Source organism: Cetorhinus maximus, chromosome 10 (assembly GCF_964194155.1).
Source record: "Cetorhinus maximus chromosome 10, sCetMax3.hap1.1, whole genome shotgun sequence".
Lineage (NCBI taxonomy): Eukaryota > Metazoa > Chordata > Chondrichthyes > Lamniformes > Cetorhinidae > Cetorhinus > Cetorhinus maximus.
Window position 1 is genome coordinate 59702126 of NC_135888.1, and position 21921 is coordinate 59724046.

The following is a 21921-nucleotide window of genomic DNA, read 5'->3' on the forward strand; positions in this document are numbered from 1 at the left end:
GGAGAGATCAGAACCAGCACGAGTGCGGGGAAGCTTCAAAAATTGATGTCAGCACAAAGGTGAGAGCTGATTGGTGAGTAGTGGGTAAGTGTTTTTGTCCAGTTTTTTCTCCAGTTTAAAATGGATTAAGCTAAGGAAAGGTAAGAGTTCTAGTTTTTACTTAAAGTACATAAATAATTTTACTTCTTTTTAACTGTATTTAACTTAAAGTAAGGGTTTTTTTTCTTTCAACTAGAGGCATGGCAGGGCAGCTTAGTCCCGTGTTATGTACCTCCTGCAACATGTGGGAAGTCCTAGAAGCTCTTTGCGCTCTGACCGACCATGTGTGCAGGAAGTGCCACCAGCTACAGCTACTTGAGCTCCGAGCTTCTGAGCTTGAGCAGCAGCTGGAGGCACTGAGGTGCATCCGCAAGGACTGAGGTGCATCCGCAAGGCTGAGAGTTTCATGGATAGTACGTTTTTAGATGCAGTCACTCCGCAGCTTACGGAAGGGCAGACAGAGAGGGAATGAGTGACCATCAATCAGAAGAAAGGTGTCAGGCAGTAGTCAGGAAATCCCCAGGGTGCATCTCGTTCAAGAACCATATTTGTGTGTTGGAAAACGGTGCGAGTGATGACTCCTCTGGGGAGTGCAGCCAAGCTTATGGCACTGAGAGTGGCTCAGCTGCATGGTGTGGTGGAAAAAGAGGGGAAGAGCAATAGTGGTAGGAGACTCGATAGTAAGGGGAACAGACAGGCCGTAGACGTGACTCCAGGATGGCATGTTGCCTCCCTCGTGCCACGCTCAAGGATGTCACTGAACGGCTGCAGGGCATTCTAAAGGGGGAGGGCAAACAGACAGAGGTCGTGGGACATATTGGTATCAACGACATAAGTAGAAAGAGGGGTGAGGTCCTGCAAGCAGAATTTAGGGAGCTAGGAAGCAGATTGAAAAACAGGACCTCAAAGGTAGTAATCTCTGGATTACTCTCCGGTGCCACACGCCAGTGAATATAGAAATAGGAGGTTAGTCCAGATGAATGCATAGCTGGAGAGATGGTACAGGAGGGAGGGCTTTAGATTTGTGGGACATTGGGACCGTTTCTGGGGGCGGTGGGACCTGTGCAAGGCAGGCAGGTTGCACCTAAACCAGAATGGGACCAACATTCTGGCGGGGAGGTTTGCTAGTGCTGTTGGGGAGGGTTTAAACTAACTTGACATGGGGATGGGAACCTGAGAGGAGGTTCAGCAGCGGGGGATGCACAGCCAAAATTATGAGAGAGAGCAAGTGAGTCTGGAAGGCATAGAAATTATGAGCCAGTTAAGGCACAAGGGAGTTTGGCAAAGTTGGATGGTATTTATTTTAATGCAAGGAGCCTGACAAATAAGGCAGATGAGTTGAGGGCACAAATTAACACATGGAATTATGATGTCGTTGCTGTCACAGAGACATGGTTAGAGGAGCAGGATTGGCAGCTCAATATTCTAGGATATAGGGTCTTCAGGCGAGACAGGGAAGGAGGTGAAAGAGGAGTGGGTATCGCAATATTGATCAAGGAATCAATTACAGCAGTAAGGAGGGATGACATCTTAGAAGGCTCCTTAAATGAAGCCATATGGGTAGAACTTAAAAACAAAAAAAGAGCAATCACATTGCTGGGAGTGTACTATAGACCCCCAAACAGTCAGAGAAATAGAAGAGCTGATGTGTAGGCAAATTTCAGAGAAGTGTAAAATTAATAGGGTAGTAATAGTGGGGGATTTCAACTTCCCCAACATTAACTGGGTTAGTCATAGTGTGATAGGTTTAGAGGGAGCCGAATTCTTAAAATGCATCCAGGAGAGCTTTTTAAGCCACTATGTAGAAGTTCCTACAAGAGAGGGGGTGGTCCCGGACTTAATTTTAGGGAATGAAGCTGGGCAAGTGGTAGAGGTATCAGTGGGGGAGCATTTTGCAGATAGTGATCATAGCTCTGTTAGTTTCAAGATTGTTATAGAAAAATACAAGGATGGGCCAGAAATCAGGGTTCTATATTGGGGGAAGGCCAATTTTAATAAGATCAGATGCGATTTGGCCAGAGTGGACTGGGAGCAGCTACTTTTAGGTAAATCTGCTTCAGAGCATTAGGACTCATTCAAGAAGGAAATAGGGAAATTAAAGGGCCAACATATTCCAGTAAAGATAAAGGGTGGGACCAACAAATCCAGGGAACCTGTATGTCGAGGGATATATAGGACTGGATAAAGAGAAAAAGGGAGGCTTATGGCAGATACCGAGGGCTCAAAACAGCAGAAGCCCTGGAGGAGTATAGAATGTGTAGGGGGGAACTTAAAAAGGAAATTAGGAGAGCAAAAAGGGGGCATGAAAAACATTGGCAGGTAAAATAAAGGAAAATCCAAAGTTATTTTACAAGTACATTAAGAATAAGTGGATAACTAGGGAAAGAGTAGGGCCCATTAAGGACCATAGTGGTAATTTGTGTAGTTAGTCGGAAGACGTAGGTAGGGTTCTAAATGAATACTTTGTGTCGGTGTTCACAAGCGAGAGGGACGACGTGGGTACGGAAATCAGGCAGAAGGATTGTGATATAATTAAAGAAATTAGCATAGAAAGGGAGGAGGTTCTAAGTGGTCTGGCAGGCTTAAAAGTAGATAAATCTCCAGGCCCAGATGAAATGTATCCCAGGCTGTTGAATGAGGCAAGGGAGGAGATAACAGGGACACTGGCAATAATTTTCAGTACTTCTCTGGCCGTAGGAGAGGTGCCAGGGAGCTGGAGGACAGCCAGTGTGGTACCGTTATTCAAGAAGGGAAGAAGAGATAAACCAGGGAACTACAGGCCAGTCAGTCTAACCTCAATGGTGGGGAAACTATTGGAAGCAATTCTGAGGGACAGAATTGATCTACACTTGGAGAGGCAGGGATTAATTAAGGACAGTCAGCATGGTTTTGTTAAGGTGTGGTCATGTCTGACCAATTTGATTGAATTTTTCGAAGAGGTGACCAGGTGTGTAGATGAGGGCAATGTATTTGACGTAGTCTACTTGGACTTCAGCAAGGCTTTTGACAAGGCCCTGCATGGGCTACTGATAATGAAGGTAAGATTCCATGGAATCCAAGGCACTTTGGCAAATTGGATCCAGAATTGGCTGAGTGGCAGGAAGCAGAGGGTGATGGTCGAGGGGTGTTTTTGTGACTGGATGCCTGTGTCCAGTGGGGCTCCACAGGGATTGGTGTTGGGTCCCTTGCTGTTTGTGGTATATATAAACGATTTGGACTTGAATGTAGGAGGGTTGATCAGTAAGTTCGCGGATGATACGAAAATTGGTGGGGTGGTAAATAGTGAGGAGGATAGCCTTAGATTACAGGAGGATTTAGACAGGCTGGTCAGATGGGCTGATTAGTGGCAAATGAAATTTAATCCAGATAAGTGTGAGGTGATGCACTTGGGCAGGACATACAAGGCACGGGAATACACGATGAATGGTAGGACCCTGGGAAGTACCGAGGATCAGAGGAACCTTGGTGTGCATGTCCACCGGCCCCTTAAGGTAGCGGGACAAGTAGATAAGGTGGTTAAGAAGGCATATGGGATACTTGCCTTTATTAGCCGCAGCATAGAATATAAGAGCAGGGAAGTTATGCTGGAACTGTGTAAAACGCTGGTTAGGCCACAGCTAGAGTATTGCGTGCAGTTCTGGAATCCGTATTATAGGAAGGATGTAATTGCACTAGAGAGGGTGCAGGGGAGATTTACCAGGATGTTGCCTGGGCTGGAGAGTTTTAGTTATGAGGAGAGATTGGATAGACTGGGGTTATTTTCCTTGGAGCAGAGGAGATTGAGGGGGGCGGGGACATGATTGAGGTGCATAAAATTATGAGGGGCATTGATAGGGTAGACAGGAAGGAACTTTTCCCCTTGGTGGAGGGATCAATAACCAGGGGGCATAGATTTAAGGTAAGGGGCAGGAGGTTTAGAGGGGATGTGAGGAAGAATTTTTTCACCCAGAGGGTGGTGAGAATCTGGAACTCACTGCCTGAAAAGTTGGTAGATGCAGAAACCCTTATAACATTTAAGTATTTGGATGTGCACATGCGATGCCATGGCATACAAGGCTATGGGCCTAGTGCTGGAAAATGGAATTAGAATAGTTAGGTATTTGTTTGACCAGCGCAGACTCGATGGGCCGAAGGGCCTTTCTCTGTGCTGTAGACCTCTATGACACTTTCCTATAAGAAAACATGTAATAAGGGTGAATTAGGTTCCAGACCTGTAATTTTTACATTAAAAACCTAATTGCTGCCTTGAACCTAACTGGCCCAAAATCCTCATTAACTCTTAATAATGTGTAAAGCTTTCAACTTGTCACCCCCCCCCCCCAACCCCCCACACCTCCGGGCTGTGAGACGGCCAAGAAAGGGGCAGCAAGAGGGAGGGAGCAAAGTGGGAGGAGGTGAGTGGGATGTCGGGGAGGGAGGCAGCGATCAGGATGGTAGGAGTGGGCGGTCAGGCAGGGATGTGGCGAGCGCGAGAGTCGTGGTCTATTTAAGTTTCTGGTCAACGATGGCCCCCATGGTATTGATGGTGAGGTTTTTAGTGATGGTAATGCCATTGAAATTCACAGGGAGATGATTAGACACTCTCTTGTTGGAGGTGGTCATTGCCTGCCACTTATGCGGTGTGAATGTTACTTGCCACTTATCAGCCCAAGCTTGAATGTTATCCAAATCTTGCTCCATGTGGGTACGTACTACTTCTTTACTTGAGAAATTACAACTTGAACTCTGAGTTCATCTTTGAGAATCCAGGCTTCTGACTTTATGATGGAAGTAGGTCATTGATGAAATAGCCAAAGATGATTGGCCCGAAAGCAGTACCCTGAGGAATTTCTGCTGTGATGTTTTGGGACTAAGATGGTTGACTTCCAACAATGACAACCATCTTCCTTTGTGCTAGGTTTGACTCCAGCCAGTGGTGAGTTTTCCCCCCGATTTCCATTGATTTCGATTTTACTATGACTACTCAGTCAAATGCCTTAATGTCAAAGGCAGTCACTCTCACCTCTGGAATTTCACTTTATTTTCCATGTTTGGACAGTAGTTGTACTGAGGTCTAGAGCCAGCAGAACCCAAACTGAGCATCGGTGAGCAGATTATAAGTGACTAAGTGCTGCTCGATAGTGTTGTTGATAGCATTTTCCATCACTGATGAATGCTGGTGATTGAACGCAGATTGATAGGGTGGCAATTGGCAAGGTTGGATTTGTCCTTTTGTGGATAGGACATACCTGGGACAATTGTCAGGTAAATGCCAGTATTGTAGCTGTACTGAAATAGCTTGGTTAGGGGCATGGCTAGTTCTAGGACATAAGTTTTCTGCACTACAGCTAGAATGTTGTCAGACCCATAGCCTTTGTTGTATCCAGTGTGCACAACCATTTCTTGATACCACATCTAGTGAACCAAATTGGCTGAAGACTGGCTCCTACGATGGTCAGACCTTAGGAGGAGGTCAAGATGGATCCACCGCTTGGCACATCTGGTTGAAGATAATCTCTGGATTATTACCTGAGTCATGAGCAAATTGGCTTAGGGCAAATAAGATTAGAGAAATGGCTCAAAGACTGGTGTGGGAGAAATGAGTTCTGTTTCGTGGGGCACTGGCATCAGAACTGGGGAAAGTGGGATCTGTACCGTTGGGATGGTTTGCACCTGAACTGTGCTGGGACTCCGAGTTTCCAGCAAGCTGCACAACTAGGGAAGTTGAGAAGGGCAAGGGATCAAATTTGCTCCAACAACTCATCGACACCAACACCCATCCAGGACCCTCCACCCCTGCCTGTCCCTCTGTCCCCATCCCGTCTTCCAATCCCAGCCCCGGCCGTGTATTCACCATACCCCCTGACCTTCCCCTCTCTGATGCTGAACATTCAGTGCTCAGCAAAGGACTTAGTTTCATACCCTTACGCCCTCATCTCAATTAATTTCGGGCTCAGCACGATGCTGAACTCTTCTTCCGCCGCAATCGTCTCCGTGCTCACTTCTTTGGGCAGAAGTCCTCTCCCCGTTCAACGGATCCTTTTACCCACCTCCAATATTCTGCCTCCACCTGGACCCCTCCCTCTGGATTCTTACCTTCTCTTGATCTTTTCATTGAGAACTGTTGGCATGACATTAGTCGTCTCAATTTCTCTGCTCCTCTCACCCACTCTAACCTGTCTTTCTCTGAACTTGCTGCACTCCGTTCTCTCCGGTCCAACCCTGACATCATCAAACCTGCTGACAAGGGTGGTGCTGTTGTTGTCTGGTGCACTGACCTCTACCTCGCAGGGGCTGAGCGTCAACTCACAGACACTTCCTCCTATCTCTCCCTGGACCATGACCCCACCACGGAACATCAAACCATTGTTTCCAGGACTGTTACTGACCTCTTCTCCTCTGGAGATCTTCCTTCCACAGCTTCCAACCTGATAGCCTCCCAACCTTGGACGGCCCGCTTCTACCTCCTACCCAAAATCCACAAACAAGACTGTCCCGGCAGACCGATTATGTCAGCCTGTTCCTACCCCACGGAACTCATTCCTTGCTATCTTGACTCCATTCTCTCTCCCTTCCCACCTACATCCGTGATTCCTCTGACACCCTACATCATATCAATAATTTCCAGTTCCCTGGCCCCAACCGCCTCTTCTTCACCATGGACATCCAATCCCTCTACACCTCCATCCCCCACTGGGATGGTCTGATGGCTCTCCGCTTCTTCCTCGAACAGAGGCCCGAACAATCCCCATCCACCACTACTCTCCTCTGTCAGGCTGAACTTGTTCTCACACTGAACAATTTCTCCTTAAACTCCTCTCACTTCCTGCAAATAAAAGGTGTGGCTATGGGTACCTTCATGGGCCCCAGTTATGCCTCCCTCTTTATGGGGTATGTGGAACATTCCTTGTTCCAGTCCTACTCCGGCCCCCTCCCACAAGTCTTTCTCCGGTACATTGATGATTACTTAGGTGCTGCTTCATGCTCTCGTCTGGATCTGGAAAAATTTATTAATTTTGCTTCCGATTTCCACCCCTCTATCATTTTCACGTGGTCCATCTCTGACACATCCCTTCACTTCCTTGACCTCTCTGTCTCAATTTCTGGTGATAGACTGTCCACCAATATTCATTACAAGCCTACCAACTCCCACAGCTACCTCGACCACAGCTCCTCACACCCCGCTTCCTGTTAGGACTCCACCCCATTCTCTCAGTTCCTTCGCCTCCGTCGCATCTGTTCTGATGATGCCACTTGCAAAAACAGTTCCTCTGACATGTCTTCCTTCTTCCTTAACCGAGGTTTTCCATCCACGGTGGTTGACAGGGCCCTCAACCATTTCCAGCCCATCTCCTGTGCATCCACCCTCACACCTTCCTCTCCCTCCCAGAACCATGCTGGGATCCCCCTTGTCCTCACTTATCACCCCACCAGCCTCCGCATTCAAAGGATCATCCTCCGCTATTTCCGCCAACTCCAGCATGATGCCACCACCAAACATCTTCCCTTCGCCCTCCCCCGGCGGCATTCTGCAGGGATTGTTCCCTCCGGGACACCCTGGTCCACTCCTCCATCACCCCCTACACCTCAACCCCTTCCCACGGCACCTTCCCATGCAACCGCAGAAGGTGCAGCAACTGCCCCTTTACTTCCCCTCTCCTCACTGTCCAAGGGCCCAAACACTCCTTTCAAGTGAAGCAGCATTTCACTTGCACTTCCCTCAATTTAGTCTGCTGCATTCGTTGCTCCCAATGCGGTTTCCTCTACATTGGAGAGACCAAACGCAGACTGGGTGACCGCTTTGCAGAACACCTTCGGTTTGTCCGCAAGCATGACCCAGACCTCCCTGTCGCTTGCCATTTCAACACTGCACCCTGCTCTCATGCCCACATGTCCGTCCTTGGCCTGCTGCATTGTTCCAGTGAAGCTCAACGCAAACTGGAGGAACAGCACCTCATCTTCCGATTAGGCACTTTACAGCCTTCCGGACTGAATATTGAGTTCAACAATTTTAGATCATGAACTCTGTCCTGCATCCCCACCCCCTTTCCGATCCCCCTTTTTTCCAATAATTTACATAGATTTTTCTTTTTCCCACCTATTTCCATTATTTTTAAATGTATTTCCATCCATCATTTTATCTCTACCTATTTCGATCCCTTCCCTTCACCCCACCCCACCCCACCCCCACTAGGGCTATCTGTATCTTGCTTGACCTGCTTTCTACCCTTAATTAGCACATTCCTCAGATAATATCACCACCTTCAACACCTCTTTGTCCTCTTGTCTATGACATCTTTTGGTTGACTCCAACTATCACTGGCCCTTTACCCCCCCCCCCCCCAAACCAGCTTATATTTCACTGCTTTTCTATTTTTACTTAGTTCTGTTGAAGAGTTATATGGACTCGAAACGTTAACTGTGTTCCTCTCTGCAGATGCTGCCAGACCTGCTGAGTTTTTCCAGGTATTTTTATTTTTGTTTCAAATTTGGGAAGATGCGGTAAACCAAAAAGTAGACAAGGCAAGAGAGAAAGGTATTAATATGGGAAATGATTAAGAGAGCATGACAGGAAGGGATAGCAAGTACAATTCTAAGGATAAAACGGCAGTCAAAGCTAGACGTTCCAAAAATAATAAAACTACAAAACTAATTGCTCTGTATCTGAATGCACGTAGCATTCGAAATGAAACAGGTGAACTGATAGTGCAAATAGAAATAAATAAGCACGATCTGATAGCCATTACAGAGACATGGCTGCAGGATGGCATAGATTGGGCTCTGAATATTGAAAGGTACATGACTTTTAGGAAGGAGAAGAAGCTAGGATAAGGTAAAAGGGTGGCTCTGCTAATTAATGATGGTATTAGCGCTGGAGAGAGAGATGACCTACGTTCAGGAAACCAGGATGTAGAAGCGGTGTGAGTTGAGATGAGAAATGATTAAAGGCAAGAAGTCACTTGTAGGGGTGGTTTGTAGGCCTCTAATTGTAACTACATGGTAGGACAGAGTTTCAAGCAAGAGATAGTGGGAGCTTGTCAGAAAGGTAAGGTGATAATCATGGGGTATTTAATCTACATATAGACTGGAAAATCAGATGGACTTAGGTAGCCTAGATGAGGAGTTCATAGAACGTTTCCAGGGTAGTTTCTACTAACATCATGTTCTGGAGCCAACTAGAGAGCAGGCTATATTAGACCTAATATTGCACAACAAGATAGGATTAATTGATAACCTCATAGTAAAGGCACCCTGGGTAGCAGTGATCATGGTATGATTGAATTTTACATTCAGTTTGAGGGAGAGAAGATTGGGTCCAAGACTAGTATTTTAAACTTAAACAAGGGCAATTATGTGGGAATGAAAGCAGAGCTAGCTATAGTGAACTGGGGAATGAGGTTAAGGAATAGGTCAATAGAGATGCAGTGGCAGACATTTAAGGGGATATTACAGAATAGATACATTCCAACAAGAAATAAAAATTCCAAGGGGAGGACCCACCATCCGTGGTTAACTTAAAAAATTAAAGAGAAAGTCAGACTTTTTTTAAAAAAGCATGTAATTGCGCAAAGATGGCTGGCAGGTCAGAAGATTGGACAGAATATAAAGAACAGCAAAGAATGACAAAAACAGGTTAATAAAGGAAAATTAGAGTATGAGAGAAAGATAGCTAGAAATATAAAGGTGGATAGCAAGAGTTTCTACAGATACTTAAATAAGAAAAGAGTTAATAAAGTGAGCATTGGTCCTATAGAAAGTGAGCCTGGGGAATTAATAATGGGAAATAAGGAGATGGGAGATGAATTGAACAGGTATTTTGCATCAGTCTTCACTCTAGAGGATACAAGTAACATCTCAGAGATAGCTGTAAATCAGGAACTGGAATGGAAGGAGGAACTCAGGAAAATTACAATCATCAGGGAGGAGGTGGTACTTAGCAAACCTTTGGAGCTATGCACTGCCAAATCCCTGGGTCCAGATGGACTTCATCCTAGGGTCTTAAAAGAAGTGGTTAGTGAGATAGTTGATGTGTTGGTTTTAATTTTCCAAAATTCCCTGGATTTGGGGAAGGTACCATTAGATTGGAAAATAGTCATCACTCAAAAAGGAGGGAGACAGAAGGCAGGAAACTATAGGCCAGTTAGCTTAACACCTGTCATAGGGAAAATGTTGGAAGCTATTATTAAAGATGTTATGGCAGGGCACTTGGAAAAATTCAAGGCAATCAGGCAGAGTTCGCATGGTTTTGTGAAGGGGAAATAATGGTTAACCAATTTATTGGAGCTCTTTGAAGGAGTCACATGTGCTGTGGATAAAGGGGAATTGATGGATGTACTGTACTTAGATTTCCACATCAAAGGTTATTGCTGAAAATAGAAGCTCATGGTGTAGGGGGTTACATGTTGGCATGGAGAGCAGATTGGCTAGCTAACAGGAAACAAAGGGTAGCCATTAATGGGTCTTTTTCTGGTTGGTGGGATGTAACTGGTGGTGTCCCATAGGGATCAGTATTGGGCCCTCAACTTTTTGCAATTTATATAAGTGACTTTCATGAAGGGATTGAAGATATGCTTGCTAAATTTGCGGATGATACAAAAATAAGTAGGAAAGTAAGTTGTGAATAGGGCATAAAGAGGTTACAAAGGGACATAGGTTAAGTGAGTGGGCAAAGACCGGGCAAATGGAGTATAATGTGGGAAAGTGTGAAATTGTCCATTTTGACAGGAAGAATAAAAAAGAAGCATACTATCTCAATGGTGAGAGATTGCAGAGCTCAAGTTCAGAGGGATCTGGGTGTCTTAGTGCATGAAGCACAAAAGGCTAGTATGAAGTACAGCAAGTAATTAGGAAAGCTAATAGAACATTACTGTTTATTGCAAGGAGAATTGAATACAAAAATAGGGAGGTTAAGCTTCATTTGTACAGGCCACTGGTGAGGCCATATCTGGAATACTGTACACAATATTGGTCTCCTTATTTAAGGAAGGATGTAAATGCATAAGAAGCAGTTCAGAGAAGGTTTACTAAACTAATACCAGGAATGGACAGCTTATCTTATGAGGAGAGATTGGACATGCTAGGCTTGTATTTGCCGGAGTTTAGAAGAGTCAGAGGCGACTTGATTGAAACATATAAGATCCTGAGGGTTCGTGACAGGGTCAATGTGGAGGCAATGTTTACTTTTGTGGGAGAATCTAGAACTAGGAGTCACTGTTTAAAAATAAGGAGTAGCCTGTTTAAGGCAGAGATGAGAAAAAATATTTTTCTCTGAGGGTTGAGAGTCTTTGGAACTACCTTCCTCAGAAGGCAGTGGAAGCAGAATCTTTGAATGTTTTTAAGGTAGGGGTAGATAGATTCTTGATAAACAAGCAGGTGACGGGTTACCAGGGATACGCTGGAGGTTACAGTCAAATCAGCCACGATCTTATTGAATGGCGAAGCAAGCTCGAAAGGCCGAGTGGGCTACTCCTGCTCCTGGTTTGTACGGTCGCAAATGCTTCAACCATGTCTTTGCACTTATGCTAGGCTCCACCATTATTTGAGATTGGGATGCTCATTGAGCCTACAGCGCTCATCAGCTGTTTGTGTTCACCAGCATTCACTACTGGGTGTGGTGTGTGAATGTTATCTATCGATAACATTCACACACCAGCTTCTGAGCTCTCTAATATTGTTATGGGTATAAATGTAGTGTGTTTTTTCAACATAGAAGATAGGTGTAAGCTTCTAAATCCAGATTAAAACTGTTGATCAACAGAGTTTTGTATTTGGTGGTTACTTAATCAATGCTAACAGCTGCTGCAGATTGCCAAGACAAGCTGAAGGTATTAGCTCATTTTTTGTTTTTCTTCTATTTGTTATGCAGGTGACAGGTACGACTCTGAGCCAAAATCCAAGTGGGATGATGACTGGGACAAAGGCAATAAAGGTGTTTTCCCATTCAGTGAAAAGTTAGGGGAGATTAGCGATAAAATTGGAACCACCATCGATGACACGATCAACAAGTTCAGGAAGAAAGATAAAGATGATTCACCAGAAAGGTACTTTGGAAATAAAAATGTCTTTCACTAATCTTAATTTTGTTATACAATTTCTTCAACTGTGGGAATGTTTCTGGATGGCCATTGCAAGTCAGTAACATTGGAGATGTGGTGGGAAAGTGCCCTGTGATTGGCACTCGTCGGTGAATTTGTTTAAAAAAAACACTGCAAGAGCATGAAATTGCTGTTTTGTTTTTCTTAATTAGAAATAGTTAATCAATTAAATTTATCCTTGGGTTGATATGATTCAGATTCACTACGGCTAGGGGACATCTTCCTGCTACGTTTACAATGCCACTGATTCATAATGGCCAGAGGAAGTCTTCCTGCTTTGGTTAGCATGTTACTGATTGACAGTACCCAGAAGTACTTTCACTGTATTTATAATGTCACTGATTCACAATGGCCAGTGGAAGTCTCTCCGCTATATTTACAATGCCACTGATTCATAGTGGCCAGTGGAAGTTTCCCTGTTACATTTATGACACCACTGATTCATCATGGCCAGAAAAGCATCCTTGCTACGTTTACAATGCAACTGATGCACAATGGCTAGTGGAAGTCTCCTGCTACATTTACCAGCTCACTGCTTCACAAGTGCCTGAGCAAGTCTTCCCGCTATGTCTGAAAAAGGACAAATGTCAAAGCTTTTCCTTTTGCACTCATCAACAAATGTCCTGAATAGTGCAAGATGAAAAGCTTCAACATGTGTCTTTCAGCAATACTCAAGTTCTGTACTACCAAAGGACTGTTCTTCCTGCTTTGCTTACAATTCCATTGATTTGCAATGGCTAGACTCTAAAATTTGCACAGCATAATTTGAAGGCCTTGCGGTTTGGCCTTTTCCCTAAACCAGCCACACACATGAACCTTGTCATTCTCTAACACACTTGTGTTCATCAATTGCAATAAATATTTTGACTTTAAAATAAAAAGCCTTAGTGCTGTAGGAAAGTACTGACCTAATGCTCTGGGAATATTAGTTTACTGCACTCTTCTTCAGAAAGCAATCAGCTTTAACCAAGTCTACTTGAGTCAAATAAAAGTCATGTCAAACATTGTAAACAAACTCTTGAGTTTGTTTGGCATCCTTTAATCTTCTGCACTGTCCTAAAATAACACTTAAAAGCCATTGTTTTTTATTGTTTGAAAGAAAATAAATAACAAAGCACTTAACGACAGCAGACTTGGTATTTTACAGTAGATTAACAATGGCCAAAGCTACTAGTTATTTTTACAATCCAAAAGGTACAGTAGCATAGCCGTTATGTTAATGAGCAAATGATCCAGAGGCCTAGTCTGATAATTCTTGACATTAATTTCAAATCCCATGGCAGTTTGAGAATTTGACTTTAATTTAAAAATAAATCTGGAAAAAATAGTTGCTATCAGTAAAAGTGACCATGAAGCTGTCGGGTTGTCATTTTTAAAAAAAATGACTGGTTCACTAATGTGAAACCCATGACAATGCTGCAGGAGTTCCTTATGGCAGTCTCCTCGGACCGACTGTCTTCCGCTGCTTCATCAATGATCTTCCCTCCATCATAAAGTTAGAGTTTGGACTGTTTGCTGATTGTTGCCATGTTCAGCTCTATCGCCAATTCCTCAGATAATGAAGCAGTCCATGTTTGTATGCAACGAGACCTGGACAAAGTTCAGGCTTGGACAGATATGTGGCAATTAACATCTATGCCTCACAAGCGCCATGGAATGATCATCTCCAACAAGGATGAGCCTAACCACCTCCCCTTGATGTGAAATAACATTACCATTGCCAAATCCTCCACCACCCACATCCTTGGGGAAGTTATGAATGACCAGAAATTCAACTGAATTAGCCACATATATGCTGAGGCTCACCTGACTCCACAAAGCCTCTCCACTACCTACAAGACACAAATTAGGAATGTGATGAAAGAGTTTACAATTGTCTGAACGGGCGCAACTACGTAAGCACTGAAGATGTTGCCAAGAGTTTCTCTGGTAGAAGGACAAGGGCTGCAGGAATATGGGAGCACCATCACCTCCAGGTTTCCCTCCAAGTCACACACTATCCTGACTTTGGTATATATAATCGTTGTTTCATCATCGCTGGAACTCCCTACTTAGCGCCATTATGGGAGTACCTTCACTACACTGACTCCAGCTGTTCGAGAAGGAGGTTCACTTCTCGGGGGAATGAGGGATAGCAATAAATTCTGGCCTTGCCAGCAATGTCCATCTCCTGGAGAATAATCAAAAACATTTTTACTAACTGAGGGCATTTGTCTGCTCGTGTGAACCTAGAGTCGATGAACCCGATCTCAAAGTTCGAAATCTCAGTGCACCAACTTTTATTTCTTATTCAAAGTTGTAGTAATAAATTGGATATTAAATATTATTTTTGATACAGGAATAGTTTTAAAATGTGCTGACTTCTCACCTTTTGTGCCCTCCTTCCTTCACATGCCAATGATGCAGTGCTTGGACAGTGATGAGCTCTTTGTGAAAGAAAAGGATATTATTGAATATTTGCATCAAAAGTTACGATAACATCCTGAAGTATGATCAGGTTCAGATGCATAGAGCTGGATGTAAATAATTAAACTATGCTGTGAGTTTTTGGATTTTGGGGAATGTTAGCAAACACAGCAGTCATTTTGTACCAGCAGCATCTGTCAAGCAACTGTGAATATGTGCTTGTAAAATATTTTATTTTACAAGAAATTTGCTCCTTTCAAACATGTACTTAGTTATAAAACCCTGTTCATGCTTGATACTGATCTTGATGGCAAACCTTAGCAGTAATCGTGTTTCCGGTGGAAATGGAGAATACAGCCTCAAATCAAAATGAGTTTCTTCATATCCTAAAATCCACCTGACATTATGAAGATTTAAAAAATATATATTATTATTCATCTCTGGATGTATGTGTCTTGGTAAGATTGGCCTTTATTACTGCCCTTATTTACCTTGGTAATGGTGGACTGCTTTCTTGAACTGCCAGTAGCGATTTGATACAACTGAGTGGCTTGCGAGGCCCACTGGAGAGGGCAGTTAAGAGCCAACTACGTTGATGTGAGACTGAAGTTACCTATAGGTCAGAAGTGATCAAAACCTCATAAAGACAGGCTAGGTCTCAGCTGGAAAATTATGGACAATTCTGGGTACCACATTTCAGGAAAAATGTGAAGGTCTAAAAAGGCTGCTGAGGAGGTTGATCAGGATTTTGCCATGGATGAGGCTGAGGAGAGAGATTGGACAAGTTAGGACTTTGGAACAGAGAAAATTAAGAGTTGACTTATTGAAGGTTTTCAAGATGATGAACGGTTTGATAGAAGGGACAGAGAAAAAGTTGCTACCTATAATGAGTGGGTCAATAACCGGAGGTCATAGATTTGAAATCATGACAAAAGATCTAGTGGAGAAGTGAAGGGAATTTTTTTTCGCTGACACACTACCTGAAAAGGTGGTGGAAGTGGATTCCATGAATAATTTTAAAAATGGGCTGGACAAGTAGTTGAGGAAGAGGAGTTTGCGGGGTTATGGACAAGAAACGGGTATGTGGAACTAAGTACCAACTTCTACTTTCAAAGAATCAACACAGGTTTGATGGACTGAATGGCCTCACTCTATGCTGCAAGTTTCAATGATTCTTTGACTGGCTAAAGACAGCAGGTTTCTTTCTCTATAGGACACTGACAGCTTCATGGTCACTTTTGTAGATAGCAGCTTTTTACTTCCAGTTTATTTAAATGTTAACTAAAGTGACAAGATGCCGTTTTCTTGTAGCCTTTGAAGGAGCAGGGCAGCGCAGACAGCAGCTCCTAGATTTCTATGTTTAACTGCACATGTGGTCACTGGAAGTTGCTGTGTGATTTGCGCACAAATAATGGTGAACGTTGATAGAATTTGCCATTATTTTCGCAGTAAAATCTGTCCCATTATGTCAGTGTCCTGAGGTTTCATTTTGTTTCTGAGCTGATTAGCTCCCCACTGTTGTATTGTGACCACCTGTTTTTTTTCTCCAATCTAATGTGCTTCTGTTGTTGCAATAACTAGTGTTTTAAATTTCAGTGATAGTGAGGAGGAGAGAAGACCCAGAAACAATGGCAAAGTTGGAAAATCTGAATATAAAGATGAAGAGGAAACAGTGACTACCAAATCAATCCACATCACACAGGCAACAGAGACCACCACCACCCGGCATAAACGGTCTGGAATACCTTCCAAAACAGTCGACCTTGGCGCCGCAGCCCATTACACGGGCGATAGTACCAGCCCAGAATTAAATTCTGCAGCAAAGGTGGGAACTGATTTAATACAAATTCTAGAACCTGCATCTTGTTAGGTCCATGTATTTGTACTTTAGCTTTTTGGTAGATTACTCGTTTATTTGCTTTAAAGCACTTCATAGAATCTTAATGCGCATAAGGAAGCCATTCTGCCCATCATGACTATGTCAATTCTTTGAAAGCACAGTTCAAGTAATCCCACTTCCCAGTCTTTCCTTAAAGCCCAGCCCTTTTCAAGTATACACCCCTTTTGAAGGTTACACTGATAATAAATTATATGTAATTTTCTCTGCAGAAGTAACTTTCATTAACCAACCTGAAATATTACCATTTAAATTGATTGATTGATTTGTGAAATTAAAACTTTCCCCTCCAATTTCCTCCCCCAAAATTTCTGAAGGTGCCGGGCACAGGGAGCCCTTTGTGCTTCTCCCAATCTTTCAGTCCTTGTGCCTGAGCCTGGACAGTTGGTGCCAACTGCTATTTAGCTATGGTTCTTATAGTCAAACTGTCCACCACCCACCTCACCCCACTTCATTATGGCCCGCAAGCATTTTCCAGTAGGTGTCATTGGATGGCAACTTAAAATAGGAATGTTAGCTTTCAGTTCGTGCCTGCTTTTACTAACCAGGGATGGTGAAGCTAATTTCTGTCTGCTGTGTAACAGGCAGTGGCATTGCCTCACAGCACATCAAAGGAGCATTCTTTATTATTCTTAATAATGTTCTTTGCAAGATTCACAGTGATACTTTTAATATATCTGCATCACATTTCTAAAGATGAAAATTGAGCTGCAAAATTAAGAATTTTTTTTCCCTGTTCCCAATCTGTGGACTTTCTGTGCAAACCACCATTGAGTGGGAAGGTTAAGTTCTTTGCCCCAGTGCTGTCCTAACTTACTGTTTGTTTGCCTGTGAATGGCTATCGGAAGGGTGGTATGGGGAGAATATTTAACCTGCCCCCTCGCTCTTGAAATCCTTGATCTTTTTTCAGCACCTCACAGCCACTGTGTGCCTGAGATTATCTCCTCCCTGTGCAGAATATATTCACTTATAGAGGATATGCATATATTCTGTACAATATAAATATCCTCAGTAGCACCAAACGTTATTTTTGTATACTAGACGCTGTGACACTGCCAATGCTGCATTTAATACCTAGTTGCTCTGAGATCATTAAGAAGGACATTAGGGAACAACTTGGGTTTTTACGACAACCGGACAGCTTTCGTGATTATTTTTCTTATAGAAGCCCATAAATTTATCAGACTTAATGAACTCGATTTCCCAACTTGCCATGGTGGGATTTCAGCTCTCAACCTCTGGATTTCTAGTCCAGTGCCATAAACACTATATTCCACAATGCTCCCTGAGGAATTTTTCATTGATTTTTTAAAAAAAGGTTTTTCACATATTTATAAAACTGATTTATCATAAATATTTGAAGAACAACATCGAGAATATTTTTTCAGTATTAATGTAGTATGTTAACACTTGGGCATGATTAAGTGCAGTAAGCCATTGCAGTTCCCCTTGAGTGCTAAATTTACATTGGCTCATTACCTGATGTGCGATTGACTTGGGTAAATATCAATGTTGAGAGACAAAGACTGTTTAACTGTGGTGCTTTCTGTAAGTGTTTTATCAGTCTTTCAATCATTATATCAAAGCAATATTCCTGCAGTCAGCAAGTTTTCTCTGTGCCATGCTGTTTTTGTTAATGACAATTGTGTGTTTTATTTGTTTTTGTATTCCTAATCACTCTTATTTGTTTCAGCAAATGCTACTCTCAAGAGTTGGCGCCACAATCTCGGTGAAGTGTAATAGTAGCTGTGTGAAATTTTCATCCTGCATCTGCTTACCTTATTTAATGAAACAGCAATGCAACTACAGATTTTGTCCTTCTAAATTGTGTTGGGAGAGTGTATTTTGATTTGTACAATGCCAGGTGTAATATTGTTAGTGCTGGGGAACAGTTTTGCATTAATGAATTAAGAATGTCATATCGAGAAGCGAATTATAAACATTTGTAACAACATTGCTGTGGTTCTCTTCAGCTCCTCTGTTATACAGAGCTGTGATTTATAAACTTCAGACTGGATAACAGTTTTCATAGGTTTTGTTTCACAGTCACTCTTTTTGGACCAGACAGTTCTGCATCCACCTCCCTAGGATTAGGGCAGCTCCCTTTGCACAGTATTGCCTCTCTGATAATCTAATTTGATGTAGCCTGTTGTACCTGATGAATGAAGGCTGTTTTCTTTTTTAGCTGACTAACTTATTTTTTCAGAAATTTAGCTGCTTAAGATCAAAACTATAAGGACAAGCAAATGACTACCAGCAGATTTCACAATCATGCTTACTGCATAATCCTCCATAAATTCAAGGTCAAAATGTAATGGTGGGGTGCATAATAATTAGTTTTGATTTTTTGGGTTGCATTTGTCAAAACAGGACAGTAATTGCACGGCATTGTACACCATTATTTATATTGTGTAATATGTGCTTTAGACTACGGTGTTTTGGAGTGATGTTCAATGGATTTGAGTTGTTAATTGTGGTGCCTTGAGCTTTTTGCGTTTTTTGTAATCTGTATCAGATGAATGTGTGGTCTCTGCTGCTACCTGCTGGATGTTGCAGTTGCTTTAACACATTGCAACTTTAATGTCAAATTATTGCACCACAAGGATGCCATTAATTTTAAGGAAAATCGGGATTTTCTGAATTGGCCCAGATTATCTGAAGGACTATTCCCTACTAAATGGAGATGGTTTCTCTTATCCTTACAATCCACGGCTGCTCCTAGAGTGTGCTTTTTATGTATGTTTGTGCAGAAGAATAATCCCCACAAACGAGAGGTTTTTCCTCATCTACTAACCTAAAATTTAAAAGAGATGGCAAGTACCATTTTGCTAAGTACTGTACATACTCACATGCTTACAGTCCTGACAGCTACAAGTAAATAAAATAATCTAGTTTTTGTTAACGTACTGTTGCATTTCATTTCATAATGCAAAGTCCACTAGAGTTACTTTGCTTTTGAATCAGGCTTTAGGTAGGTGAAAGGCAAGTAATTTGTTACTGTTCAGAAACCAGCATTTTGTCTCTCCAGTAATTTGTATGCCAATTTGTGGAACTTGGGTGGTAAATCACACTGATCGTAGAAATCCACGTGGGTTTATCTTGTTGCTCTTTGCCAAATGACTTAGTGTTGTGCATGTGTTTTGCCACATTGTCAGAGTGTTTTATTCTGCACAAATTTAACATTAAAAAACCAAGTTGATAAATGTGCCATCAAATTTATCACTGAACCTGACAAGAATAGTTTTACTAAAGAAGTTTGTCTTATCTGCGAATTATAATCTTCAGCTTGGAAGAGTCTTCTGTGAACAGAAGGAAGTCAATCATTTCCAATCTACAGAAAAATTTCACCAACAAGTTTTTCTAATTGATTCATGCCCTTGTTCAGAGGGCATTTTAAGAGTCAGCCATATTACTGTGGGTTTGGAGTCACATGTAGGCCATGCCAGGTAAGGGTGGCAGATTTTCTTCCCTAAAGGACATTAGTGAACCAGATGGGTTTTTGCAACAATCTGCAATGGTTTCATGGCCATCATCAGACTTTTTATTCCAGATTTCTATTGGATTCAAATTTCACCATCTGCCATGATGGGATTTGAACCTGGGTCTCTGGAATACTAGTCCAGTGATAATACCACTATGCCACCCCCTCCCCAAGTGAACTTTAGAAGTGACAGATTTTTTTTTAAAATTGGGAATTAAAACTACTTTAATTGACTTGAGGATCAACGCAGAGCATTTAGCCTCATTGATCTCTGGGAGAAGATAAATTAGTTGCATGTCGTGGTCTTAAGACCCTTGGACATCTGTACATTGTGTGTTGCATTGGTGCATAGAACCTTGGTTTTCCCACTAATTTCGCAAATATATCAGACTTGCTAATATTAACAGGTGTTGGTGTTTGGATTTGGGACTTTAACCACCCAGTGAAACCACAGTGCTAATAAGAGCTCTTTCCAAATTAGCAAATCGAAGCATTTGTCCTAACCTCTGAAAGATAGTTAGCTATTCAAAGAAGGGCAATGCTATTATTGCAGAAAATATTTTTATTAGTATGCAGTGACAGAAATTGTGTACTAATGAGTCAAAGAGTGGAATATTCTTGAGATCCCTGTACTCAGAATTCAGTAAGTGAAAGAAATTTGGTCATTGTGCAACCTGAAAGGTTTAGTGCTTCTTCCTTATTGCCTCTCTGTTGTCTTCTATCTAGACTTCGGCACCAAACACTGTTAACAGCAATTCAAAGAATGACCTGGTAGACTTACTATTTGACACAGGATTTGGATCCAGTCAGATTTCTTCTGCAGGTAATGTAGACATAAATTTTTCTTTCATAATGCACCTGAGCCCTCCTTCCTGAACAGCAGTGCTGATCAATTAAGTTACTGGAGTCATTTTCATGAGGCAGCTGACTCTCTTTATTACTTATCTGAAAGCAATTGGGGCAGATGCCAGTTTCCAATCATTGTGTTGATCGGGGCACTGCACCTGCTGCATGCTTCCAGCGATTCTGCCCGCTTTTAATTAAAACTTGGTACCTCAGTAACATTTGTTACCTGAAAAAACTGGATTATATGCCAAAACTACTGCACTGTGATTTTAAGCCTATTTTCTCGACCACTGTGGACAGAATACTGCTTAGGGACTGCACTTATGTTCGCTTCTGTGAGACACCCATATTTTTTTAAATGTCCATCCATTTGTTAATTTAATATATTCTTGCTCCGCTTTTGACCGACCTGGTTACACAGTAAATTGTGGCACCTGGCTGATGCTGTGGGTGAAAGTCAGCTAACTCGATATGAACCAGGGATCAAACTTAAACTGTTCCTAATGCATATGTTATGCCTCTGCTTTTAGAAACATTATTTAATAGATTGTTATCAATAAAATTATGTCCCAACTCTCCTTCAGATTTCCTGTAGATTTCATTTTTTAAAAATCCCCCTGTGCTTTTGCTGGCATTTCTGACCCTGTATGATATGTTTACCTCATGGTTACATAAATGCTTGCAGTTTAAATTTAGCCATTTGTTAACCAGCTTGAGATTTGAATTCCTTACTTTGTATCTTGTTGCTTTTCTGTTACAGCACTAAAGTTTTCACAAGTTCACTCACGTCAGCTTCTTTTGCAGTTTACATTTATATTAAACTTTGCAAGATTTGAGGTTTCTTTTTAAAACTCTTCTCCCTTTGTCACCTGTGGGAACAATTTTAAGGCAATGAGTATTACACAGGAAAGTAATCCATAATTTTAAAGAATAGTGTTTTGTCTGATTCATCTTGTAATCCATTTCACTGAGCAAGGCTGATAATGGGCTGGTGTAAGCAATTTTGTGGTAAGTAAGGCATTGTTCAGGGTCTATAAAGCTGTAAATGGAAAAGCAGAGTTTCACAGTTAAATTAAATCTCTAGCATCTCTTTCAGTTGCCAGTACGACAGACTATAGTCGTGAATAATCAGCCGACAAGGCATCATATAAAGCATTTTTATTTGTAGCAAGATGTCC

The 21921-nt window shown here is 42.2% G+C and overlaps 1 protein-coding gene across 2 annotated transcripts in view; it reads left to right on the top strand.

The window, feature by feature from the left end:
- Positions 1-21921, top strand: part of LOC144685718 (clathrin interactor 1-like) — a 262875-nt gene that overhangs the window by 205998 nt on the left and 34956 nt on the right. For both annotated transcript variants that reach the window (XM_078550531.1, XM_078550529.1), the window contains exons 6-8: positions 11885-12059; positions 16116-16344; positions 20624-20720. In XM_078550531.1, coding sequence (XP_078406657.1) covers positions 11885-12059; positions 16116-16344; positions 20624-20720 — 501 coding nt within the window. The remainder of the gene's footprint in view (positions 1-11884; positions 12060-16115; positions 16345-20623; positions 20721-21921) is intronic.